Raw genomic sequence first — 27,562 nt, forward strand, 5'->3', positions numbered from 1 at the left:
TATGTGAAAATTAAGAGGATTTTATTGAATTTTATATGTTCTTGGAGAAAACCATTCGCATGTAAAAGCTTGACATTTGGTATGAGATTTTTATTCACACTTTAACATAAATTCTTTGATCTGGGGGTCAGACATAATTTTTCATTTCAACAGGACTTTCACATGATTACAGTCACAAAATTGGCACACTATATTAAAAAACTAAATCAGAGCTAGACAAAGTATGCAGCTTTATGCCAATTTAAATCTCAACATGCACCACCCCTCATACATGATCTTGGAAAAATCGTCTGTGAGCTTACTAAAATATTAACCAGAGAATGTCTGAGGTCACAGATGATTGTTTACAAAATAAAACCTCTTTTCCTAGTGCTACTCGTTTTGTTATAGAAAAATATTACAAATAAAAATTAGTGCTATTCAAGGTGTTCATTTCAAAGTCACATATGATACAGAGGTTCAAGCCATTTTTTCCTCTCATATAAAGATATCATGACACACAATGTGGAGACTGAATTACCGATCAACCACTTCCAACTCAGTAATGATACACTGTTTATTATGCTGACATTAAAAATAAGAGTGAAGTAAAACATTTGCAGGTATTGGGTACACTTATAATTTGTTCCTAGTCTGAGACTCAGAAAAATGCTACAGAAACATGACAAAATTTATATTTCTTCCTGATACAAGAAATTTGTCTAAAAATCTGTAATTATAAAACAGATTTGCTTTTTATAAAGAAATGGCTAACTTTTTTCCATGGTTGGATTCTTATTTGGAGACGATTCCAATTTTAATTTGGGCCCTCTTTTCCTGGAGGGTGGGGAGAGGTGGCCCGGTATTGTAAGGTATATTCGACAAATACAGGGATGTTTCAGAGGACTACAGAGCACTGCTACAATCAGCCAAACTGTAATAGTTCACTTTCTTGTGATTTTGTAAATTTTAAAGAAAAGAGGTCTCTTACAAGCTATATACAGCAGTTTACACTTCAGTGTTTCTTTTTCACTTGATATACAGTTCAAATTAATTTATGACAAGTACTTGTCACATAAATTTATGTAGGCACATCAAAATTCTGTAGCTTTACTGGAGGGGTGAAGTCTTCTGTGGGATCATGATTCTGGATTCCATTTCCTGAATAAGTGGGACTGAAAACAAAGATCAAGATTACTAGGCTCGTTCTTTTCTAAACAGACTGCAGTAAATATACATTAACAAATAGGTTGCTAAGCATATTCAGAAGACATGCTGCTTGAAATCAGAATAGAGTACTGGAATATTTAGGATTGATCTCAGGGGAAGAAATACACAAGCTAATGACACATCAGCTGACACCCTATAAGATGATATTAAAACATTCTGTCGGAAATGTGTTTCATTTGTAGGAAATTAGGAAAGTCCATATTGTGAGAAAAATGGTGCTTTCTCAGAAGGTTCTTTCAACTGAATTAAAATTTATATAACATCAAATAATTTGACTGTATCCTGTATAAAGGAACAAATACACTGTACTTGTAGAACTGTCAGTGCTAAGTAAAACACATCTTTGGGAACTTATGGAAATGTAAGAATAAACAGCAAAGCCATATATAGTTATATGATTTTTTTGAATTAAAAGACAAGATAATAGTTATTTTCCAGAACAAATTACTCTTTGATCTTCCTGGTAGAATATGGGCTTAAATGTACCTGACGTGCAACATAGGTGGTACCATTCAGCCTGGTTGTTTTCTTCTAAAAATCAAGCAACTAGGATTTCATAGTGTGTGTGTGTGTGTGTGTGTGTGTGTGTGTGTGTGTGTGTGTGTGTAGGTATACATACATGTATAGGTGTACACATATGTACACATGCATACACATGTACATATGGAAAGTCTAAATACCAAATTAATTTTCAAAATTACTTTTTAATTGCTGTATTAAATTGTAATGCTTTGGGGAATGGACAATTTTGATGAGAAAGGAAAAGCTTAGAAAAAAATTTATTTGTATAATAAATTTTCAGAGAATACAGAAATGCACAAAAAGGGTAATGATGTAAAATTTACAACACATGAAGATCTGAGAACTGTACCAGACGACATATATACTTGAAAGAGTGAATATTCTCTATTGAAAAAATGTCCTATAACTGTCGAAGAAAAATATGACTATTTCTCCATTCCCTCAACCTTACAATTCACGATCCTAGAGCAACGTACTATTTTTTTTTTTAAATACATATTAGCTTCAGGGTGAAAGAACATTAAAACAATGAGATGAGAAGAATGAAATGTTTTATGCCTATTAAGATATTACCTGTATAATATACCAGTTCTTCCCAGCCGTGTTTATGCCATGCTGCATTCCGTATATCTTCCCTGGTCTGAAGATCTTTGTAAGCTTAAAAATAGCCACACAGAAGAATTAAGACTTAAACCAAACATAATTCCACTAGTACAGTGGGAGACTGGTTCCAGGATCCGCTGTGAATACCAAAATCCGCAGGTGCTCAAATCCCATAGCCGGCCTTCTGTATCCATGGTTCTGTACCCTTGGATTTGACCAACTATAGGTCATATAGTACTGTGTGTACTTACTGAAAAAGATCTGCATATAAGTGGACCCCAGCAGTTCAAACCTGTGTTGTTCAAGGGTCAACTGTGTATCCATTAAGTGTTGATTCTGCTGCACTCCTCATTTTCTCAAAGAGCCTACAGACCTTCCTCAACTTATGATGGGGTTACATCCCAATAAACCCACTGTAAGCCAAAAATATTGTTAAGTCGAAAATGCATTCAATACACCTAACCTACTGGAAGAGACGAGCTTAGCCTAGCTTAGCTTAAACGTGCTCAGAACACTCACATTAGCCTACAGTTGGGCAAAATCATCTGACGCAGGGCCTATTTCATAATAAAGTGTTGAATGTCTCATGTAACTTACTGAATACTGCACTAAAAGTAAGAAACAGAATAGTTTTAAGTGTATTGGTTGTTCACCCTCGTGACTGTGTAGCTGACTGGGAGCTGCGGCTGCCACTTCCCAGCATCACGAGAGAATGTATTGAAAGCCCAGGAAAAGAGCAAAATTCAAAATGTGAAGTAGAGTTTCTACTAAATGTGGATCACTTTTGCACCATCGTAAAGTTGGAAAATTCTCAGTTGAGCCGTCGTAAGTCAGGGACCGCCTATACTTTGGGAACTCAGTACTAAGCTGGAATGACGGTGAGCTGGCTATTTTGAGCAACTGTTAGCCCTCGTGGGAGACGCAAAACCACCCGCCCTCAAGACTCACAGTCTTGCAGATTCAAGACGTGCCTTTACAAACCAAGTGAACTTCCTCAATACACGTTAAATCTGTAACCACAGACTGTCAGACTACGGATAAGCAATATTAGACTCCATTTTTCTTAGCATTTATAAAGCACTACAGTGATCTGGGTGAGACTGTATTCAAGTCAGTGGAGAACAAAGAGACCCAACAGGGAGAACACAGCTGACCAGGGAGAGCTGCCTGGAAGCTGTGATCTGACCAAGTGGGTCTTCAGGTTGAAAAGGCCATTTTATCATCGACACGCAGGAACGGGAGGGAAAGGCACTCCAGGTGGAGGGAAGAGCACGGGCCAAGGGTCAGAGTCCTTGGGGTACAATTCGGATATCTCACCCAGGTGCCTTGGTCTCTGATTCCCAACCCGGGCAAGATCCTTCCAACCAGTGACCAGGGAAATGCCTCCTAGGCATCTGGACACGGTGTCAGTCGTGACTAAGAGATCACCCAGGGCTCCCTCCTCAGTTCTAATTTCTGTTTTGGGGCTTCCTTCTCCCTATGAGAAGACCTAACCTTGCAGGCCTGGTCTTAGATGGCCTCTGACCATCTAAAGACAAAAGCTCCCTCCACTAGTAATGGAGTATAAATTTATTACATAAAATATTGAAGATGCTGAAAAATAGAAGGAAAACAAAATCTTTTACCTCTCACCACCCGGAGGAAAACAGTTAACATTCATGTGACAAGCGGCAGTGTCCTCACCGGGGTCGGATGCACACCTAGGGTACCATGTGGTGACCCCTCGCCACCCCCTGCCCCACCCCCCACAGGGAACACAGTTTGGAGGCCTGTGTTCTTTTACAAATTTTCTTAATTAAAAAAAAAAATTGGGAGGGGGTAAAATATACATAACAAAATTTACTACTTTAACTATTTTTAAACGTGTAGTTCAGTGGCATTAAGTACACTCGCGTTGTGCCACCATTATCCATTGAGCAGTACCTTCCCACTCCCCTCTTCTCCCAACCCGATACACTTCACTCTACATTCTGCTTCTATAAATTTGAACAGACCACATTTTGTTCATCTGTCAATGCACCTCTGGGTTTGGGAGGCTTTTAAAGATGGGAGGCACTGAGCCCATTCATACACTAAGGGAAGGAGGCCACAGATGGGGTGGTGGAGGAGCCGTGGCTGCAGCGAGGCCTTGAGGAGGTGGGGGCGGGATGGCATCACGTGCAAGGGTAACAGGAAGGGGGGCTGTGCTGGGGGGAAGACCTGCTTTGAAGCCAGACTTGCCGACGTCTGAGCCTGGCTCAGCTCCTGAACAGCTGTGGGTCCTGGGTGATTTATTTACCACCTGTGAGCCACAGGTATCTCATTTGTGGTGTGGCTGTAAGGATTAAAGGGAGTGGTGCATAAATAACCAACACACTGGTGGTGCTTGATAAATGTTGGTTCTCTTTCTCCAAAAAAAATGGAAAAGTGAGGCTAAGTTTTGGGGGCAGACAACTGAGAATTCATCTCTGCACATCTCAAGACTTTTTCCTATAAAGTAGGAAGTGGGCAGTGGACATTGGGGACACAGACTCGAGACAAAAAGGAAGGTGGAGAAGGGCAGGGCCTCAGAGTAGACATGTGCCTGACCTCTGCCTGTGCGCCAAAGCACATGGGTCCTGACCCATCCGTCTCCGCACTCGCTCACTACAGAGGCCGCCCTCAGAGGCCCCTCCAGGCTGGGGAAGGGGAGGGGTCTGTCTTTTCAGTTTATATCCTCTGGACAGATCATGCACTAAAAAATAATGATAAAAATGACTTCACTCCCACCTTGAACCCATAAAGGTTAAATTACAGTTAGTATAATCAAAAGGCAGGGACACAGAACACATCTTTTAAAGATCTGTTCGCAAATCCACTCCATTTGAAAACTCTGATCCTTAGGAGGTCAAATCTCAGCTGGCTAGAAAACAGCTCCCAGGAACACCACTGCCCCTGACATTCTGGGAGCTGAGGGTTACTGGTGGCCTCTAATCATTTGGTGCAGGTTTCAATCTCTTAAATGCCGGGGAAGCCCAGTGTGTGTGGCTGAGGTGAGCAGTGGCTGGCGGGGGCTTGGAGTGGGGTCTCCTCCCCAGACACGGAGGGTTTCAGGGAAAGGTTCCAGGGGCACAATGTGAAAATGACTTTTCTTGCCTCAACTCACCCATTTAGACCCGGGTCCCCGGCAGGTATCTTACCGTTTAGCCCGTCGGCACTATCTGTAGTTTCCTGAGCACTTTTTATAATTTCCTGTATCTCCATGGCTGTTCCAGCCCCTCCTTCCCACCTCTACTGTCAGTCCCATCTAGATGCTGAAGTCTAGCTCGTATTCCACCTTTCACTGGTTTTCCCCCAATTCATAGCTTTGTATCCCTTTATATCCCGATATACACTCCTAACGCGGAGGGCCCCAACTGGAACTCCCTGCGTCACTCACCGCGCATGGCCTGGTGGCCTGTCCCTCAGGTTTGCTTTCCCGCTCAGCAGACCTGTCACCCGTCTCTGAGCCTCCTGCTAACCCAGGAGGCACGTGACTCCACAGCACTCGGTGGACCAAACAGGGCAAACCAACACCTCAGCAAATTAATAAGGTTTGGAAAAAGTCATGCTTTTCATCTCTTTAATAACCATTTACAAATGTGCCCAGAATGAACCAAGCTACTGCTGAGACCCGGTTCCTGTTCAGCAGGTAGACAGACATAAACAGCCATGACTGTGACCACACACACACAGTATTGGGCTCTGGGGGCTCAGGGGACAGCGACATTCCCTTGGGGACAAAGGGGAACATTTGAGTCAGGCCCTGAAAGACACCAAAGATGGTGCCAAACCAAAGTGGGCAGGGATGGAAAAGGCGAGAGAAGGGCTTCTGGGACAGTAGAGTCAGACCCAAGGCAAGGGGTGGGCACGCGTGTGGGCACCTCCTCTGCATGGAATGCAGGACCGTCCCTGAGGGAGCCGGGGGCAGCTCTATCATCTCCCCTCACCCGGGGCTGCTGCCTCACCTCTCTCGCCCCACTCTCACTTTCACCAGCGCACTGACGTGCCGCACATCTGTGGACCCTGCACTATTGACCTCTTGTTCTGGGTAGCCCAGCACCTACGTTCCATCTGGGACATTTGGCTCAGCTGCAGTGTTTAAGGTTCCTGACCTCAGATACGATTTACTGCCTAGGACAAGTTCATTAGTAATGAACTCTGAAATCCCAGGAATACAAAAATGAAGGGAAAAAAACATACCCCAAAGATGATGCACCATATATAGCTGCCCAATCTGGGAGAAGAATCCTCCAACTGCTTCATTACTGTCCTGTCTGAAGCGAATTGCACGAGCCCTGTAAGAAAAAAAACAACGTTCAGATATTGAATCAGGTATGTTAAAAAGTATCAGTAAGTTCCCTCCATCCTCAGCGCAAGTTGTTCAGAATGCATTCGAAAGTTGTTTTAATGTACATAAGATGTAAATGTACCTTTCTATAGCTACAGCAGTCATTTTTGTGAAAAATGGACAGTAATTCATAACTATTAAAATAAAAACAACATGGGACTTCCCTGGTGGTCCAGTAGGTAAGACTCTGCGTTCCCAATGCAGGGGGCCCAGGTTCGATCCCTGGTTGGGGAACTAGATCCCGCATGCATGCTGCAACTAAGAGTCCACATGCCGCAACGAAGACCCGGCACAGCCAAAATAAATAAATAAATAAAAAATAACAACAACGTGAGGATATGTGGTTGCACTGCTGATTCTTAACGTAAAGTCTAGAAAACTGGCAGAGGGTAGGCTAGGACCTGTCAACTTAAAAAAAGCTGCTTTCCAAGAACACACTGTGAGAAAGTGAGGGAATTCTCGATCTGAGAACCCCACGGTGCCACAGGCACTGTACTCCAAGGGAGACAGGGACCCTGCCTCGAGAACAGGGCTTAAAACAGAGAGGAAGAAAGTGCACCGCACCTACAAAGCAGCTGCACACCATGAACTCTGAGAAACCCGCAAGCTCTGTCATCTACAGCTGAGGGCGGGTGTCGAATTCTGCGACTCCTCGGACAGCATATGGAAGAACCATGGACATGAGCTTCCTGGCGGTTCAAACTGTCAACTGGCAACCGGGGCACAAACCGGGGCACGAACCCGCGTCCTCCACATTGGCAGGTGGACTCCCAACCACTGTGCCACCAGGGAAGCCCTGAACTTTGCTTTTTAAGATTCCCTGCTGCAAAAGGTATCAGATTTTTAAACACCTTCTTTTGTGTCTGCACCAGTACTTTATTTTTATATTTAGTGATGCACTTGAAATCCTAAACAAGTTTTTAAAATGTATATGTTTTCTTAAAGCAGTTTTCTAGAACCAAAGTTGAAAATGAAGGAAGCAGTTTCAAGTGATGTAGGAAGGTCACAGGTAGTCTCTCAAGAGACTCCACACCCCAGTTACCCAGTCAATTTATATCAACACTGCCCAGGCTTGGCCTGATGTCTCAGTCATATTAGGGTCCCAGAGTGGACAGGACTTGGGAAGATGGATTCATTCTAATTCATTTAAAAGAGCTGGAGGGCTTCCCTGGTGGCGCACTGGTTGAGAGTCCACCTGCCGATGCAGGGGACACGGGTTCGTGCCCCGGTCCGGGAGGATCCCATGTGCCGCGGAGCGGCTGGGCCCGTGAGCCATGGCCGCTGGGCCTGCGTGTCCAGAGCCTGTGCTCCGCAACGGGAGAGGCCACAACAGTGAGAGGCCCGCATACCGCAAAAAAAAAAAAAAAAAAAAAAAGAGCTGGAGACTATGAACAAGGATTCAATCCACTAATATCCACAGTGAGAGACGAGATAAGTGAGTCGGCTTGACCAGCGCATTCTCTTCTTAGAGGCAAACTTCATAGTAACTGAATTAGAACATCTCAAAGTGGGGTGTGGAATCAGAGCAAGGGCAGCCTGTGGTGGGAGTGAGGAAGCCAGTCTCCTCAAGGTCACTTTGTACATCTTGGCTCTCATTCACCACGTGCTCAACTCCACAAAGGTGACCCATGCTTTCAGGTTCTTTAGGGGAAAAGGAGGGATCTCTTGCTATTGCCCCCATGGGCTACCTCCAAGCAATGTTAATTTCTTTAACCTTACATGTACTGTTAAGTGATCATAATCTTCACAAAAATTACAAATCTGATTTGTAAATTATTGAAATTAAGCAAATCACTTTAATGTGCATTGTAACCCTAAGGGGGAAAACCCTTAGTTTCATTGATAGTGATAAATATTCAGGACAGTTCATTTCATTTTGAATTTTTCTCATTCACTTTCTCAGTAGGCAAAGAAAACATACCTTGCCTTAGCCTGGAAATAATCAGAAGCATGAAGTGAAGAGGAGATCACCACCTTAGTTACCTATGTGCCAAAATACAAACTGAATGCTGAACTGGCTTTATAAATAATTTTTAAAATAACTGAAGAATAACCTCAGTTCCTTCCTGTGGATTCCACGGTGGGCAAGTCTCAATGAGTAATACAGAAACATAGAACTGGGTGATCCTATTCTGTGGGCAACTAAATTACTACACTTATAGCATCAACCCTACCCCCGAATTCCTTAATAAAATGATGTCTACAATAATAGTATACAATCAAATATGTATTTCTTAGTTTTCAAATGAAAAGGAATTCTACCTTGCATTATTTAGCCTTTGATGACCTAAGAAGAGAAGATTCATTAGAAAAAAAGATCCCAGAACTGTTTTTTGGAGGTAGATCTTAGAAATTATCTAGCCCAAAGCAAGAAATTTTATAACTGAAAAAAAGAGAATATATAAATTGAAAGTAAGTAAAAAGTCATGGTTTTCCTTTTCCAAAGTGGTTGAACCATTTTACACTCACCAGAAATGTGTAAAGGTACCAATTCATTGACAACCTCATCAACACGTTATTCTGTCTTTTTAATTATAGCCATCCTAGTGGGTATGAAGTACTATCTCGCTGTGGTTTTACTTTGCATTTCCATACTGACTAAGGATGTTAAGCAGCTTTTCACGTCCTTTTTAGGCATTCATAGAGCTCCTCTGAAGAAATGTCTACTCAAATTCTTTGCCCATTAAATTTTTTTCCCCAAATTTATCTTATGATTTTATTTTTTATTGTGGTAAAAAGCACCTAACATTAAATTTATCTCAACCATTTTCAACTGTGCAGGCCAGTAGGGCCAAGTCTATTCACACTGTTGTGCAACAGATCGCCAGAACATTTTCATCTTGCAAAATTGAAATTATACCCACTAAACACCAACTCCCCTGCACCCAGCCCCTGGCAACCACTTTTTCATTTTCTGTGTCTATGGTTTTTACTACTTTAGAAACTTTCTATTAGTGGAATCATACAGTATCTGTCCCTTTCTGACTGGCTTATTTTGCTTAGCATAATGTTCTCAAGGTTCACCCTGCATGTGGCAGGACTTCCTTCTTTTTAAAGGCTGCATTAATATTCCATTATATATATATGCCACATTTTTATCCATTCATCTGTTGATGGGTATTTGGGTTGCTTCCACCTCTTACCTACTGTGAATAATGCTGTGATGAACATGGGTGTGCAAACATCTCTTTGAGATGCTGCTTTGAATTCTTTTGAATATATACCCAGAAGTAGGGTTGCTGGGTCAGAGAGTAATGCTATTTTCAATGTTTTGAAGAACTCTACTGTTTTCCACGATGACTGCCCCATTTTATATTCCTACCTACAGTACACAAGGGTTCCAATTTCTCTGTATCTTGCCAACACTTGTTATTTTCTGTTCTTTTGATAATGGCCTTCTTAAAGGGAGTGAGATGAATGGAAAATAATTGTGGTTTTGATTTGCATTTATCTTATGATTAGTGATGCTGACCATCTTTTCATATGTTTTTTGGCTATTTGTGTATCTTTGGAGAACTGTCTATTCAAGTCCTTTGCCCATTTTTTAATTGAGTTATTTATCTTCTCGTGATTGAGTTGTATGATTTCTTCATATATTCAGGATACAAGTCCTTTATCAGATATGTGATTTGCAAAATTTTCTCCCAGTCTGTGACCCGTCTTTTAATTTTTAAAACTGTATCCTTTGAATTACAAAAGCTTTTAATTTTGATGAATTATAATTTACCATTTCTTTTCTTTTGTGGATTGTGATTTTGGTGCTTATGTAAGAACTCTTTGCCTAACCCTAGGTCACGAAGATTTTCTCTTATGTCTTCTTCTGAAAGTGTTGTAATTTAGCTCTTACGTCTAGGTCTACAATTCATTTTCGGTTAGTTTTTGTATACAGTGTGAGGCAGGGGTCTAAATTCATCTTTTTGCAAGGATACCTAGTTGTCTGAGGACCCTGTGATGAAAAGATTATCTGTCCCCACTGAATTGCTTTGGTACATTTGTCAAAAACCAATTTGCTCACATGCGTGAGAATTTATTTCTTGTCTTTCAATTCTATCCCATTGATCTGATCTATATGCCTGTCCGTATGCCAGTACCATACTGTCTTGATTATTCTAGCTTTGCAGTCAGTTTTGAAATTGAGGACTGTGAGTCCTACAACGTTGTTCCTCTTTTTCAAGGTTGTTTTAGCTATTTTGGGTCCCTTGCATTTCTAAAGCCTGCTGGGATTTTGACTGGGATTCTGTTGAATCTATAGATCAGTTTGGAGAAAAATTCATATTTTGCTAAACTAAGAAGAAAAAAAAAGAAGCAACTGTATCATTGTGGTGCTCTGTTTATGTGACAAAAGCAACATTTCAGAAAAGATAACATCCAAGAAGAATATGAAATAACTTCATGTGACACTTGGGGGGTTTTGTTTTTTTTTAATAAAAAGTGCTTATCTCTTGGAGATATATACTAAAATATTTATAGATGAAATTTTATGTTGTCTGAGATTTACTTCCAAATACTCTGGGTTGGGGGATTTAGACCTAAGCAAGACTGGCCACGTGTTGATAATTACTGAAGCTAAGTAATGGGTATGGAAGGGAGACCTGTGGTATTTTTCTCTCTAGCTTTGTATATGTTTGAAAAATTTCATAATACAAATATATCAAACAAAACAACAGTCTAGTATCAAATCATGGCACTAACCCCAGATTTTATTTCTAGAAGTAACACTATGGCCTAAAAGAATCTCTTTATAAGACTTAACAACCTCATCACTTGGTAAAATACTCACCAGTAGTTGCCCCATTCAATCATAGTTCCTGGCTGAAAAGAGATTTGGATTCGGTTTGTTAGTTCTTCTGTGAAGAAATATGGAACTAACAGTATAAAAAACATCAAATGACAAGACTAACTTAAAAATTAACTTTTAATAATGTGAAATCTAACAGATAAAAAAAATGTAACAAAATAGTATTATTCACTGTGTTCATACCTATCCCACAGTGGAAGTAATATTCTGTGGCTTCATCTAAGAAGACAACATACACACAAAGTGAGAGTTAATTAAGTCATCCAATTATAGTCATAAAAACCATAGTTAGGCCCACGATGATTAAATTGTTGGTACCTATTCAGACTTTATTGTGAAATTTTTAAATAATTCAATTTAAGTAAACCTAACAAGGACATCACTTGTTTTTTTTCCAGTATAATACTGAGCATTAGACCACCAAGATCTACTGATACTTTTTCACTTTAACTATGTTGCCACCTGGGCCTTTCTTTTTAGTGGTCACCTAAGTAGGGAAATATCTAGAAAGTCATACAAATATTATTCCCCTTTTGTCTTACAGTGCTGTATAATGTCAATAGTCACATGCTTATTAGCTGCTCTAGTTCAATGGCAATAGATGCTAAATAATGTAGCTGATCCTGTATGTTACATCTTTTCCCTTATGCGTAAGACTATAAAAAACAAATGAGCTTAGCAAAGAGAAAGGAGGAGAAAGAAGGAAGGTTTAAAGAAAGGAAATAAGAGGAGAAGAACTGGACAGGGGAGAAAAGGAGCCAAACACACATCACAGAACATTCGCTCAGTGTCTGCTGTTCACTCAGCATCAGGGGTGCGTGTCCTTCTGCACAGAAGAACAAGGGGACAATTAACTCCTATTTCAGTACTTACTCGGAGCTGGTAAGATCTGAGTTCATATATATTCGGTCCTGACCGTGGGACAGGTTCATTCCAGAAACTGAACTCCAATAGCAGCTGATTCTTCCTCGAGAGAAGCATGTTGCTTCTTGCCTTACGGAATTCCGCAAATTCCTTTGAGTGAACAAAGGTGCTCATGAAATCTTCTAATATTTATATCATAAATATTAGAAGATTTATATATAAACCCACTTTAGCAACATTTATGTTCCTCCCACAATAGAATACTATTATAAACAGGGTCCAGCTGGCCTGAGACAGTCCCAGTTTACATCTTGTTGAACCAGCATAATGACTACTAGTATTCCCTTTCACTCTCAAAAGTGTCCAAGTTTAGATATCAAACTACATAGTCATCCTAATTATTTAAATGACAAAGTAAACTAATTTAATTTCCTATGATTTTAGGTTCTTCTAACTGTTTGACAGCATATTGAGACAGGTGACATGGACACCTCAAAACATCAGAAAATCAAACAGCCATTTATATTGGGAATTCCCTGGCAGTCCAGTGGTTAGGACTCCGTGCTTTCACTGCTGAGGGCACGGGTTCAATCCCTGATCGGGAAATAAGATCCCACAAGCCTCACAGCAAGGCAAAAAAAAAAAAAAAGTCATTTATATATGGACGGGGAGTCTACACAAAAGGTTTTCTTTCCTAATAATGTATGGCTGGTAGAATATTCTCCATTAACACACGCCTCTTCGTGAAGGGAGGGGGAGGATAGCAAGTCGGCCCAAGATGAAGAATATGTGGTTGTCAGTTCCTGAAGCAGATATGTGTTAGGTAACCCAGACTGACTTACCGGTTTCAAAGTTCCAGCTTATCAAAGTACAATTGACTTTTACAATAAGAACTATCATTTTAATAGTATTACAACTGGTTACTCTATGTTTAAATACAACCTCAAGAGTCCAAATAATAAAATTTTTACTACAGAAAACTAACAGTTTACTAACAAAAACGATGGCAGAAAAGAATCACTTAATTCTGTACTAACATCTACTATATCATTAGTCTTTTTCAAAAATCATTACCTGATTTTCTTTGAGTTTATTCATGACCTCCGTGAGGACTGGATAACCTCCTTCATACCTCCAGAGGTGAACTGAAATATATTTTAAACGATAACATACATTTAGAGTTTCATGATACTCTTACCTTGAAAATATTCTAGATACGCATGGTGCTAATACAGTACAAAACTGTAATGTGTGTTGGCTCAAGTTACACCATAAAGTTTCAATAATAGATTCAAACATGAAAAACAATCAAAAAGGAGTTTCTGCAGTGATTTACTGGAGAAACTACTTTAACCATAAAACTGGACTGAGACTTGGAAAGCTTTGCTTATAAAAACAAGCATTATGTTAAAAATCATTTAAGTAATGACAGTAAAGGCTTAAGGAACAAGGGTTTATTCCAAAGACTTCTGCTTCCTACCAGCTTGATCCTGCTCGCCATACCACGTGTTCCAAGTCCCCACCAAAGTACAAGGGTAATGTTTATCTTCGTGAATCTTTGGCAACACCTCTTGACTTAAAGAGAAGAAAGAGCAACACTAATTAAACAACCACCGAAATTACACCAGGTGGACAACACATGATCAGTAACAGGAAAAGGTCATCTACTCTGTGTTCTGACAACTGACCTCAGAATACGTTTATGATAAAAAAGACGTGCAGAATTAGCCTTTTGGCTGAACTCTGCTGTGCTCTCATGTCCCAATTATCAGAAGCTTAGGTGACTGATACCCCAGCTATCTAGAACAGTGGTAAGTAACTCAAGTATATTGATAAAAATGATAAAGAAGAGCCAAAGGTCCAAAAATTCCAGGAACTATGAGTCTATTATTTGCTGTTTCAGAAAAAAAAAAAAAAAGAAGTATATACTTAGGAATGGTGATGTGTATGAAAGCTAACTTTTGCTGGTTCCAAAGATGGGAAGGATGAGAGAAATGTGAATAGTAGAAAAAGAACGCGGGAAAAGAAAGGGAAGAAAGTCATGTGGAGGATGGGGCAGATGACAGGAGCGGCCCAGGAGGCACAGGAAGCAGCAGCAGAGAACGACTGGGCTTTAAGGAAGACGACGGAGCCAGGACACAACACAGTCTGGAAGCAACCCCGACCCCAACAATCCCGAAGGGCATCAAAGGGGCAGGAGAATCCAAATGAAAGAGACGACATGAGGCATAAATTAGTTTCTACTCAATTCAACCAGCTGAGGGGATTTGAAAGGTATCGCACCTAATCCCACGCCGGACACACCGCCCTGTTTGTCGCTATTGATTGCGCATGGTCCTGGCAGTGTATTAATTTAACAGAGGTGTCAGAGCCTGGTTCCACGGAGACCTTCCCGCATTACAGATTCTAATGGACAGGGAAAGGTAAAGGGAAGACCCATAACTGCATCATACCAAGAGAAAAGCTAAAATTTGCACACTTTTTGAATAGAAAAATTACGACGAAAAAGTGCCATATAGATCCAACAATGGATGCAAAAGATATCAAGGGCCAGAAATGGAACCTGTTCTCATTATTTGCTGATGTCAAGTGATATTAAGCTAGTGATCACCACCCGATGTTGAAGCACTAGGACTGGGTGGATATGACTAGTTAACAGAGAAAAGCTCTGAATGGTCTTATGTCTAACTGAAAACTCAAATGACTTTAAGACCCAGTACAATGACCAAACCACGTAATTTTTTGAAGGGTAGCATTTACTTTTAAAATTAAGATCAGATATTAAATGTATCTGATGTATGACCTGTGAAAGTTCAGAAATCACATGGGATTGATGGAAATTAGGGGTGGAGAAAGACAGATTATGTCAGGGAAATGGAATTGGGTTTTCTTTTTGCCACATGACATGATCAGGAAGTAAACAACTCAGCACTGGAGCTAGTGTGGAAGACGGAAGCCTGCACAGATGACCCAGGTGAATGGAGGCTGTAAGGTAGGTAGTACTTGTACTCAGAACTTGATGAGTTGGGAAGAACCTCATTATCTGGGCCCCTAAAAACCAGGCTGGAAACAGGCAGCTGCTGAAAGTTTCAGAGAAAAGATAAACAAACATGATGAAGGAGAAAACAGAACTCAAGCAGATCAATTTGACAAACTTCTGGGTAATGGACTGCAGGGTGGGGCGAAGGTACAGGTGCAGCTTCAAACCCAGGAAGGCAGTCAGAAAGGGCTACTTGGAAATGGGCCTCAACAGGCCTGCAGAGGGAAACAAGCAAAGAGAAGCAAAATACACGTCAAATGAAGAATACACAGCCCTTAGTGACCAGCTAATCACATAAAACTAAGGCAAGAGTCAAATAAAACCATGGTGAGTGTCACACATGGAGAAACTGGAAGAGCAGCGTAATTCTGCACATTGAGTTTGAAGTGAGAACATGAATAGACAGCCAGGAATCTGAGACAGGAGATGAAGTGAAAAAAAGGACAGGAAAGATAATCCAGGGAAACATCAGCATACAGAAAAATTCCACTTTATGAGAAGAGAATTAGAAAAAAGCATTTGTTTTATTTTTAGGGCACTTCTAAAATAAAGAGAACTGTGCTGAGGTGAGCAAGAAACTCAACGCTAATGTTATATTTCACGAACCACCTCCAAAAATAAAACAACAAAAGATGTTTTGCTTCTGAAAGTTACGCTGATTCTGGTAACAAAATCATTTGCTTTCTCATGAAAGCAGCAGATATGAAAGGTTAAAAAAAAGCTTTTAAATTATATTTGTGGACAACTGATCATTAAAATGCTATTTCTGTTAATAACTAACGCACTTAATTCTCTTTGGTCTTCAAGTTTACAAATTCGATAAGAATATATGGGTTTCATGTCATATGAGAATCTGCTGAAGGGACTTGAATCCTGGCGGATGGAAGACCCGGGAAGAAATGGCAGCTCTGCTGAAATCCATACAGGGCTCTCACGTGGCAATATTACTTAGGAGTAAAACTGGACACAGTGGAGGTCCCAGGGATGTGAATTCTAACTCCTAACACTCAGAGCTGTCCAGAAATGGAGCATATGAAATGTATTTAAGCATAGCGTCAGGAAGGGCTGCAGAAAGGACTCAAGCACTGGATGAGTAGCTGGGCTAGACCACCTTGCAAGGTCCCTTCCAACCTGAAAGAGTCTAGTAACATTCCAAAGTCTGATAGCCTATGTGAGGAGTTAGCTGAACAAGCGCTTAAAATCAAAACATCCTTGGTAATGCCCAACAGAGCTCAACTTAAGAGCCTCTCCACGTTCAGCTTTAAGAAGAGGCGTGAAAGATCTCACTCTGCTATCAAGGGTTAGTGCAACTGACAAATATTAAAATCATTATTTTTCCCCAAGTAAAGGATAGTTTGGTATACACACCAAATTTTGTTGTATGCTTCTAGGCATTCCGGTTTAACATTGTGAACTGAAACAAAAGAAAATTCAACGATAAACTTATGAACAAAGGGAAAAAAGTCAACTATGAAGATAGCAAACCTATGACTCACACTGTAATTTGTACAGACTGCTTGTTTCCCTTTTGGCTAGGAGATTAGAGTGAGCATCTTTCCTTGGATCAACTTTCCGGACAAATAAGGATTTTAACCAGCTGTCCTCTCGAGGTCTGATAATGGAAGACGCCAATTTCCTATGGAATAACAAATGCAAAAATTTGAGTTTAATCAGAGGTACAAAGATCCCAGGGTCTTTAGGTTGTGTCGTGTAGTACATTGTTTTCATAAATTCATCAATCCATTCAGCAAATACGCCTTGAGCACGCCGTCTAGGCACTATTCTAGAACCTGGGATACCGTATGTCCACTTTTCATGCCACCAGCGTGCACTCTGAACGCAGGAGCGGAGTGTGAGAGAAGTAACTTCGGCACTCCTAGGAGAGTTCTCACGTGTATCTCTGTGAGTTCCACCGTGTGTCCTTCCTTCCTCCAAGGAAATTTTCAACATAGAAAAACCATACAAGGAAACCTAGAATAGTCAAATTCACAGAGAAAGAAAGTAGAATGGTGGTTGCCGGGGGCAGAGGGGAGGGGAGAATGGGGAGTTACTACTTAATGGGTACAGAGCTTCAGTTGGGGAAGATGAAAAGGTTCTGGAGAGGGATGGTGGTGACAGTTGTACAACAATGTGAACATACTTAACGCCACTGAACTGTACTTAAAAATGGCAAATTTTATGTTATATGTACTTTACCACAACAAAAGAATGTGAAAAGGAATATACAGAGAAAGTGAATTCTTTCGTTAAAAAAACTATTTTACCCCTAAACTAAATTAACCTTAGAATCAAGATTTTTAACTCACAAAAACCTAAGAATACAGACTTCATTAACATATAAATAATTTGCTTATTTTCATCTTATAACTGAACTCCTACTATCCATGCTGTCAGAAAGTGAGGATAGATTTGACTTAAGTAACAAATTACACTTTACCTGTGAAATTTTAAGTGCATGTTTAATTCCCATATGCTTGCTGGTGGGATCACAAATTTGTGTGACCTCCCTAGAGGGCAGTGTGACATTATCTATAGCAAAATTAAAACTGCGTAGGCCTGTCGGCCTAAGAGTTGCACTTGTGGTATGTCCCACAGGCAGCTATATTTAGACAAGTGCACACAGCTGAATGCGTGCAAGCATTCCTTACTACCTTGTTTCCAGTTTGTTCCTGGTACAGGCAATTTGGAACCCATTAATGGGGACTGGTCAAATAAATCAAGGTAGAGCCAAAATCAGAATAGAATGCAATCAATACAAGGAATGAGGCAGATCTACACGCACTGATATGTTGGTATCGCTGAGATGAGTTACATGGAAAAGCAGGCCCAGAACAGTACCACAAATACACACACAAAGTGAACTGCTAATAGTGAGGACATCTGGGGACTGTGAGTGGGCTTGGGATGGGAGGGGCGAGTTTTCCTTTTCGCTGTATAACCTTCTGGACTCTTTGAGAATTTTCCATATACATATATTATTTTTATACCTAAAATTAGCTAAAATATCTAAAGTGCATGTTTAGAAACTCCTTTATGGGTAAGGTATATAGGTATACATAACCTGAGAACAAGATTTTAAAAATGAAAGCCTGGCTGAGACTCACCCTCTTCCTAACTTCACACAACCATAATCAAATGACAAATCGCGTCCCTTCATCTTCTCCACTTTAATTCATGCACAGTAAAATTACTCTTTTTGGGACTTACAGTTCTGTGAGTTTTGATAAATGCATAAAGCCATGTAACCACCACCACAGTAAGATAGGGAACAGTTCCTTCACTCCCTAAAATTCCTCCTTTTGTAATCAACCCTTCTCCCAACTCCTAGCAACCACTGATCTGTTCTATGTCTCTACAGTTTGCCTTTTGCAGAATGTCTCATATATGGAATCATACAGAATGTAGTCGTTTGAGTCTGTGCCCATTCTTTCTGCACGATCGCCTTTATGCGGATGACCATCCTCTCTGGCCAGGGCTATCACGGCGTACTCTTTATTGTTTTGATCTCTAATTCACGTACACATAAATGATCTTTTCTGCCCTTTGCTAGATCATGCCAAGGGCAGTAACGTGCTGGGATTCCAAATGACCAATACAAACACTCAGATCTTAACCAGTGCTTCAAAACAAGGTCTGGCTACTCACAGGCCAGTGTGAGCCTTTTCTGGGGGGATCTCTTGGAAACACTAGATGACTTCCTACAGACCATTTTCAATCTGTTTAGCAGACCTGTTTAAGGGCACAGATACCAAATATAAGAGGTAAAGAGAGAGGTAAAGAGAGAGTAACCCCAGGTGTTAAGGGGAGTTTAAACAAGAGGCAAGAAAAACTTGCATGACGTGCAAATTCCCCAATGCCTCATGAGATGAACAAGTGGATTCCACATTAATACAAATTCCTATTCTTATTCAACTATGGTGCTTTAGAAAAAACAGAACTCTAAATTTCACGGGTTACATTGGCAGCCTTTTTCTTTTTTTGCTTAAAAAAAATTGACTTGCTGCTTTAATGAACAAACATTACAGAACACTTTTCACTCCATATGACTGTTTTGAATTTAAAAACCAATTCATAGGATATTATCACAAATAGCTAGAAACCAGATAAAAAGATTTTTTTTGGACCGATGGAGCTTACAAATATATAAACAAAATATACAAATATAAAATTAACAATAAAATGTTTTCTATAAATACAGTAATGATCAAGAAACAGAAAAGCATTTTTTCAAATCTTTTAAGATTAAAAAGCAGCAAGCTCATATTAAATAAGCAAAATAACAATTCCAGTACATGCAATTTTTCTTATTAGTGCATAGGACAGAAATATATAGTCCTAAGCGGCATTTGTAAAAAGAAGTTGGAAATTCTTCCATTTTGCTTTTATTATATGTTAAAATGCCTTAGAATTAAGAAAAGTGTTAATGGTGGTATCCCTGAAGGGAGGCTGGAGAGTTAAAATAGAGGAGACACACATCGTTCCCCATATAATATCTGTATTGACTATGTTTTTTATTTTACTCTTTTATTTTTTTAAGTACATGTTTAACCCCTAGTAAATACACTTAAAGCACTTAGGACAGCACCTGATTAATGGTGAGATTTTATAACTGTTTTTAAAACTACTTTAAAAAAACTTTTAAAATTAAAAGAAATTATATATAAAAACTATTAGCTCTTTAGCAGAAACCAAAATCATATGGTATTTGTCTGGTTTCAATTCACTTTTTTTTTTTTTCTTTCCAAATTTATTTTTGGCTGCATTCGGTCTTTGTTTCTGCACGCAGGCCTTCTCTAGTTGTGGTGAGCGGAGGCTACTCTTCGTTGTGGTGCGCAGGCTTCTCATTGCAGCGGCTTCTCTTGTTGCAGAGCACGGGCTCTAGGCACGCGGGCTTCAGAGCACAGGCTCAGTAGTTGCGGCGCACGGGCTTATTTGCTCCGCGGCATGTGGGATCTTCCCAGACCAGGCCTCGAACCTGTGTCCCCTGCATTGGCAGGTAGATTCTTAACCACTGCGCCACCAGGGAAGTCCCCACTCTTTGATTATATAAATAAACTAATTCTGAAGAGAAGGCAATTCTCCAAATGAATCATGGTAAAATTTACTTCAATAAAAATAAAAACATTTTTGTCAATTCGTTTAAAGTATTTCATTTTATTTTTTTTTGGCTGTGCCACGTGGCTTGTGGGATCTTAGTTCCCTGACCAGGGATTGAACCCCAGGCCCTCGCCAGTGAAAGTACCAAGTCCTAACCATTGGACCACCAGGGAATTCCCGTGTTTAAAGTATCTTAAACACACCATGTTTTGGGATATTTGCTTAAATAATATCATGAAGCAAAAGGGCAAGCATATAAAATTAGTGATATGCAAAGTAGAAAGTTTTAAGATTTTTTTTTTTGCGGTACGCGGGCCTCTCACTGTTGTGTGGCCTCTCCCGTTGCGGAGCACAGGCTCCGGACGTGCAGGCTCAGCGGCCATGGCTCACAGGCCCAGCCGCTCCGCGGCATGTGGGATCTTCCCGGACTGGGGCACGAACCCGCGTCCCCTGCATCAGCAAGCGAACTCTCAACCACTGCGCCACCAGGGAAGCCCAGTTTTAAGATTTTTTTAACGGGACTTTGCATAGCTCTTTTTTTTTTTTTTTTTTTTAGTAATAACAATTATGAACATTGTACCCCTTATGAAAGGGGTACAATGGAAGTTTCTAAGAATATCAGCACTAAGGAATTTCATTAAGAAATACTCACCAAAGCAACCACTACTAATAGTTCTTAATGAATCCTTCCAGAAGTGCACAGACAAGCGTATACCATGTGCACTCATATTGATATTTAATTCCTATGGCATTTAATACTTTATAATAAAGAATTATTGATGGACTAAATCTGGAAGGGAAAAAAAATTCCAAAGTAATTCTTCCCTTCCTCCTTAGAATTTAAGGGGATTACAAGCTAATAAGCACACACTTCCTGCTAGGCACTGGACTAGGCAGTTTGTTTCCTGTCTTCTCATTTAATCCCCGCAACAATCTAGCAAGGTAGGTATTATTGCATTTTAAGGACTAGCTCACAGATGTTATTACACAACCTGAGCTAAGAAGCAGCAAGATAAAAATATGAACCCAGATCTAACTGTAAAGTTCAAAATATTTTCACTAATAAGGGATGCCTCCTCCACACAAACCTCCCCAAGTGAGCATTCGTTCCAGATTTTAATACCAAAGGGATTTACTTTAGGATGGGTAAGATGAGGTAAGGGATATGACACCACTTTGTAAGCTAAAGATTGACCTAAGAAGTAGTCAACATCACAGGACACACACAAGAGCCTGAGTGCTGCTTACTTGTCAAAGTTGGGTAGCAACTGTCTTGACAAATGAAGAACAGTGTGGCGCAGCATAGCCCCAACTGACTGTTGAACTCTGAAATCTTTCAGCTGGCAGGTGACCAAAACTGCTTCATGTGCCCAGTCCAAGCTGAATCACGGAAAGGGATAGAAGCAGCCATGCTAACAGCTGTCAGGGTGATAAGACCTGGGCTGGGCCAGGGTGCTTTACCAGGAGTGACAAACACTGCAATCAGCTGTCTTTATAACATCATATATGTGTTGGGTGGCACTTTACAGCGGGTGAGGTAGGGGGCAGCACATCCTACAAAACACTAGATTCTAAATAGAAAAAGCATTATGTGCCTGGCTCAATGGATACAATGAACAGATGCCTAGCCTGCCCACTGTCATGGGAAAAACCTATCAGTAAACAGCCACAGTGGTCACAGACACTGTGGACTCACATGCACTGTGGGAACTGGAGGGAATGAACCGCCTTGGCCTTGGCCAGCAAGGAGCGAGAGGGACTCCAGTGGAGACATTGCAGCTCTGTCTTGGAGGACAAGCAAGACAGGGACAAAGCTAGTGATAATCCCAGTCAAAGGGAACAACGTGTCCTGGGGCATGGAGTCGTGAAGCTGTGTGGCATGTTTCTGGAACAGCAAAGCATTCAGGAAGGCAAGAGAACAGGGTGTGGGAGGACAGTGAGAGGAACCACGGGAGGGTAAGCAGGCCAGGGGGGCTGGGCTCCCGTGCACCAAGCCTATCAGCTGGACCTTATCCTGTAGACGGGGCAACGCTAGCAAGTTTTCAGAAAAGATCCAGGCGTAAAAAGCAGCCCGGCGGTGGTGTGGTGGTGGACTAAGCAAGAAAGGCAGGGAGCATGGCTCCTGGCGGGCTGCCCAGTCCAGCAGTACCGGCACACCGAAGGCATCTGATACTCACTGGATGGACCAAAGGATGGTCCTGGGTTAAGATGATGGCAGGAGGGATGAAGGGGATGTATTACAATCAAAAGATACTCCTGAGGTGAAGAGGAGAAGACACGGATACTGATTAGGTGTGGAAGATGGTGTTTTGGTTTAGTCGGGGCAAATTACAGAAGGGAAATACATTTAACACAGAGACCACAGGATGAGGCAAGGGGCTTTGGTCGTCTGATCACCAAATATGCACGGACTGTGCCCTGCATGTGCCAGGCACTGGGCCAGGCTGAGGCTACGAAGAGGAATAAGCCTGGCCCTGACTTCACAGAGCTTGGTTTGCTGGTGGAAGCAGACGGACAAACGTGATCACAGTCCAGGGGAAGAAGGGCCCCTCCGTGGAGACACAGGTGGTGGGCGTGGCGGGCTGGGGCAGAGGGAGTGGGGTCTAGGTCAGCCTGAGGGAGACGTGGACCAGCCCTCTGAAGAGGCACCTGTTGAGCTGAGGGCCTGGAAGATGAGGAACAGTTTGTCAGGTTGCTGCCCACGGGAGGAAGGACTTTCTCCGAAGGAGAACTCTAGCTGCCAAAGCCAGGGGAATGTGAATACAGCAGAGGGGAGAGGGAGGGGCGGAGGCCGAAGGGCCCACCCGAAGAAGAGTCTTGCCTTAAAGCAGGAGCCACGGGACTCCCCTCCCCCGCCCCACCGCCAAGCCCAGTAAATTTGTCTTCGCCACTGCTGCTAGAGACAGCCGTTCCCCAACCTTTAATTTTGAAAAACTTCAGACACAGAGATGAAAGAACAGTATAACGAAGACCGCTATGCCCTGTATCTAGATGAAAAATGAACATTTTATAATTTTTACTGTTTATATATATTTTGCTTTTTCATTTTTACCAAACCATATGAAACCAGAGTGCAGACATCATGATACACCATCCCTAAATACTTCAGCACACATCTCCTAAGATCAAGGACAAACCATGTCACTAATAATAAATATCACATCTAAGGAAAATAATAATTCTATAATATCTAATATCCACTCCATCTTAAAATGTCCCCAATTGTCCCTAAAATGTTTTTTATAGATTTTTTCTTGGTGGAGGTGGGGTGGAAAGGAAGAGGGATTAGGATCTAGTCAGGGTTCATGTCAGAGATCTTTCTAGTAGGAAAATGTCCTGCTCATTTGTTCTGGGGAATTCTCTAGCTGTCCCCCTCACCAATGGCTTCAAGTCTACACTCTTGATAGGAATCCAGCCGAGTGGTGATGCAGAGGCACAGTCAAGACATGCTGGAGGCAGAACTAACAGATCTGGCAACTGACTAGACGGGCGGGAGCAGGCAGGGAAGGGCTTGGGGAAGACCTGGTTTCTGGCCTGCACCACTAAATGCAAGATGTTCCACGGCTGGGGAGAGAGAACCCAGGAGGAGCAAGCAGGCTTTGCAGGAGGAAGATGAGTTAAATTCTGGGTACATGGTCGTTTCCAGCACCTGGGGGACACTGATGCAGTGCTCAGTAAACAGCTGAGCAGAGGGCCTGGCACTGAGCAGAGCGAAGATGTACTTGGCAAATCGGCCTCCTGGGAACGCGTCCTCCATCCCTCCGGAACCACTCTCGCAAAGTCACTCACAACCACCCCTGTCGGTAAGTGGTTTTCTTCCGCCATCTTAACCTTCTGGCAGCATCTGGCACAGCTGAACCACTCCCTCTTTGAAATACCGCCCCCGGGCACTGACCAATAATGACCTCACAGCTGCCCCTTCCAGCTCCCTTGCTGCCTCTCCTTCCTATATCCAGCCTGTAAATATCCATACAGCCCAGGGCCTGCTTCTCAGCTCTTTCTCTATCCACACTCCTCAAGCAAATCTCATCCATTCCTATAGTTTAAAAAAGCATTTTATTATGAAAAATTTCAATCAAATACAATATAGTATACTGAAACCCATGGATCTATTAACATTTTGCATTCCTATATGCTGACAATTCTCAAATGCTGTCCAGACATCTCCTTGGAGGAGTCATATAGGTACAATAAGCCAACTGCCTACTGGGTCTTTCTATTCGAGTAGCCCACAGACATCTCCAATTTCACCGGGTTCAAAACTGCCCTGGATCCGCCCCCTCCCCACCCTGCACCTGTTCCTCCTTCTCTGAATGACTAGCAAGCACCCTGCGTGCCTTATTCACTGATGCTTCCCAACAGCACCTGGCACGTGGTGGGCACTCTCACCTTTGGAACAAACGAGTCTCCGTAAATGGCACCAGCATCTGCCTAGTTGGCCATCATCCTGACTGTCCCCTTTTCAAAGTCAGCCTGATCTTTTAAAAACGTAGATCAGATCATGTCACACTAAAGTGTATACCTTTAAACGTCTTCCAGAGTAAAATCCAAGCTCTCTCAATGGCTTGTGCGGCCTGGAATTATCGGGCCCCTGCTGCTCGCCACCTGTTCTCCATCTTCCCTTTACTCCTGCTCTTAGATTTTTCTCGGGTTTCCCAGTATGCCTGACTCCTCTCGTTCACGGCTTTCATGCCCACTGACCCTTCAGGTCTCAGCTTAATGCCACCTTCTCGGAGAGGCCTTCCATGACCTCATGCAGGGAGGTTCCCTGATTCTCCCATGCCACCTACCTCAATCTGTAAGTCTACGTGGGATTCCACCTCTGCCATGGCTTCCTGGGGAGAGTGACCATGGCTATTATGCTCAGGTTCATGGGGCTTCATCGACATCATATACATTCAATATCTGATACAATCAATGAGTTAGCTGGGTCCAGACTGAGTCCTAAAGAACACCTACAGTTAAAGCAGACTAGAGCCCGGGAAGGAGTTGAGTAGTCAGAAGGTACAGGGCACCTTGTATAGAGACAAGGACGCCAGTGTCAAGAGCGCTTGGCCCCAGCAGGAAGTGGGGGTACCGGGCACACCCGGGTCCAAATCTCCAGTTTATTAGCTTCAAGTGACCTTGGGCACTTTAGGGGAACACCTTCAGTCTCAGCTGTCTTTTGTGAAAAAAAGAAAATATCAATTTCATGGGCTTTTATCATCTGTGTGAAAAAATAAAGCAACAGTAGATACTTAATAACAGAATAAAAATAAAAGGAGGGTGATTTGTTAACCATCTTGGAAACATAAATATCAAATTTTGAAACACAAGTTGAGCATGAGTCCTAGGAAGGGCACTGGGCCTCAAGCCTCACAAACTTGGGTTCAAATGCCTTTTCCAGCCACGTGTCTCAAGCCCTTTAGGTTCCTTCTCATCTCTAAAATGCACATCCTATTACTTCTTAAGAGTGCTACTAGGATTACATTAAATAAGCCGTATCAGTATAAAGCTGGCCCGTATTAGGAGTTTAACAGGTAGCTCCCTCCCGCTTCCATTTTTAAGTGCCAACTGTATTTTCTATAGGCTCACTATTTAATTAAACACAAACAAAAAGAGAAAATTTAAGTTACCCAACGTAAAGAAACCGAAGAAGCAAATCGATGTGTAAGTTAGTATGGGATTTGGTTTTTCGATTTGGAAAATGGGACATGGCTATCTCAGGGATGGATTCTGACCAAATATTTAATCCAATGAGGTTAGAAAAAGAGTTTAAACACGAAGCCAACGTCCCCTTAGTGCTGATAACTGTACATACTTTTTGATTCGCTATCTACTTTTAAATGCAAGTCAACGACTGTTCTTAGGGCTGACACCTCTTCACTACTTCCCCGACCTCCACTTGAGGGCTCACCGGGGACGATACGGTATTTTATTTCTTCCTCACAACAACCCAGGAGGTGAGGGTTATCTCTACTGCCATTTGCGGAATCAAGCACTGAGGCTTTGCGCGGGCGAGCAGTGTTCTCAGGCGGCCGCAACTTCAGGGCCTGCGGCCTCAGGCATGCGCCCGCCGCCCTGCCACCGCTCCGGGTCGCGCCGGGTCAGGGTCCCGCAGGCCGGGCAGGCTCGGCGCGCGGACGTGGCTTCGGCGCCGAGCGTCGTTCCCACCGTGACCTTGAGCCCGGCCGGCCCGGCAGGCAGGCACTCCGACCTCGCCGAGGCTCCGACTCGCCCAGCCGCGCCGACCGAAGCCTCGGTCCCGCCGCCCCGCAGTCCGGGAGGCCCTGCCCAGTGGGAGCGCGGCCGGGCCGGGTCGTAGACTCGTGCCGGGGACCCGTGCCCTCCGCCCCGCGGCGGCCCCTCCCCGGCCGCTCCCGGAAAGGGCGGCGCTGCTCACCAGAGCCCGGGCTGGAGGTTGCAGGGGCCGGCCCGCCGCAGAAAGCTGCCGGCCGAGGCCGCTCCGCCGGCGCGCAGTACTCGCGCCGCCATCTTGCTCCGGCGCCTCGGCTCCCACCGCCCGGGCCGCCGCTGACGCCGCCGCCGCCGCCGCGACCCCTCCCCCGGCCGGGCCAGCCGAGGCGGGGGCGGGGCAGGGCGGGGCGGGCGCGATACCGCTGCAGTGCGGGGCGCGGCCGCCAGGGGGAGCGGGGCCCGCGGCGGTCGCGTCCGCAGTGCGTGCCGGCGCTGAGGCCCCGCAGCTGCGAGCCGCGAGAAAGGGAACCCGGAGAAAAACCTATTTTGAGACTTTAAGCTCCAGCGAAAGGAGCTCGGTGCGTAACACGGGGTGCGCCAAAGGAACAAGGGCAAGGCTTGAACCCACGTGGAGAGATCCACAAGGGGAGAGTAACACGGTTCCTAGGGGAATCAAGGAGCTGGGGTGCGAAGCTGGGGGGGGGGGCGGGCTTCTCCCCGAATACCCTTTTGGATTTTGCTCCGTGTAAATATATTGCCTATTACGCTGTAATAGAAGCATTCTGGATGGACGCACACTCAGGTTCTCTCGTGGTCTCCAGACTCCATTGTTCCCGTTGATTTCAGCACCGGTGGGCTGGGCCCCATCCTCGCCCTCGAGCCGTCCCAGTCTGGTGGGGCTGGA

General features: G+C 42.9%; 1 protein-coding gene across 2 annotated transcripts; it reads right to left on the minus strand.

The window, feature by feature from the left end:
- On the minus strand, nt 1-27,028 carry NIPSNAP2 (nipsnap homolog 2). Of its 2 annotated transcripts, XM_030871872.3 has the most exons (10): nt 26,864-27,020; nt 16,881-17,020; nt 16,753-16,798; nt 13,825-13,919; nt 13,419-13,489; nt 12,354-12,494; nt 11,463-11,494; nt 6,535-6,629; nt 2,305-2,388; nt 1-1,154 (listed from the first exon to the last, which is right to left on the minus strand). In XM_030871872.3, the coding sequence occupies exons 1-10, from the start codon at nt 26,953-26,955 to the stop codon at nt 1,090-1,092; spliced, it is 861 nt and encodes a 286-aa protein (XP_030727732.1). In that variant the 5' UTR covers nt 26,956-27,020; the 3' UTR covers nt 1-1,089. The 2 variants fall into 2 exon arrangements, with proteins under 2 accessions (XP_030727732.1, XP_030727733.1); XM_030871873.3 differs by lacking the exons at nt 13,419-13,489; nt 16,753-16,798 and having other exon boundaries at nt 26,864-27,028.
- Between the last annotated feature and the right edge of the window lie 534 nt (nt 27,029-27,562).

Source organism: Globicephala melas, chromosome 15 (assembly GCF_963455315.2).
Source record: "Globicephala melas chromosome 15, mGloMel1.2, whole genome shotgun sequence".
Classification (NCBI taxonomy): domain Eukaryota; kingdom Metazoa; phylum Chordata; class Mammalia; order Artiodactyla; family Delphinidae; genus Globicephala; species Globicephala melas.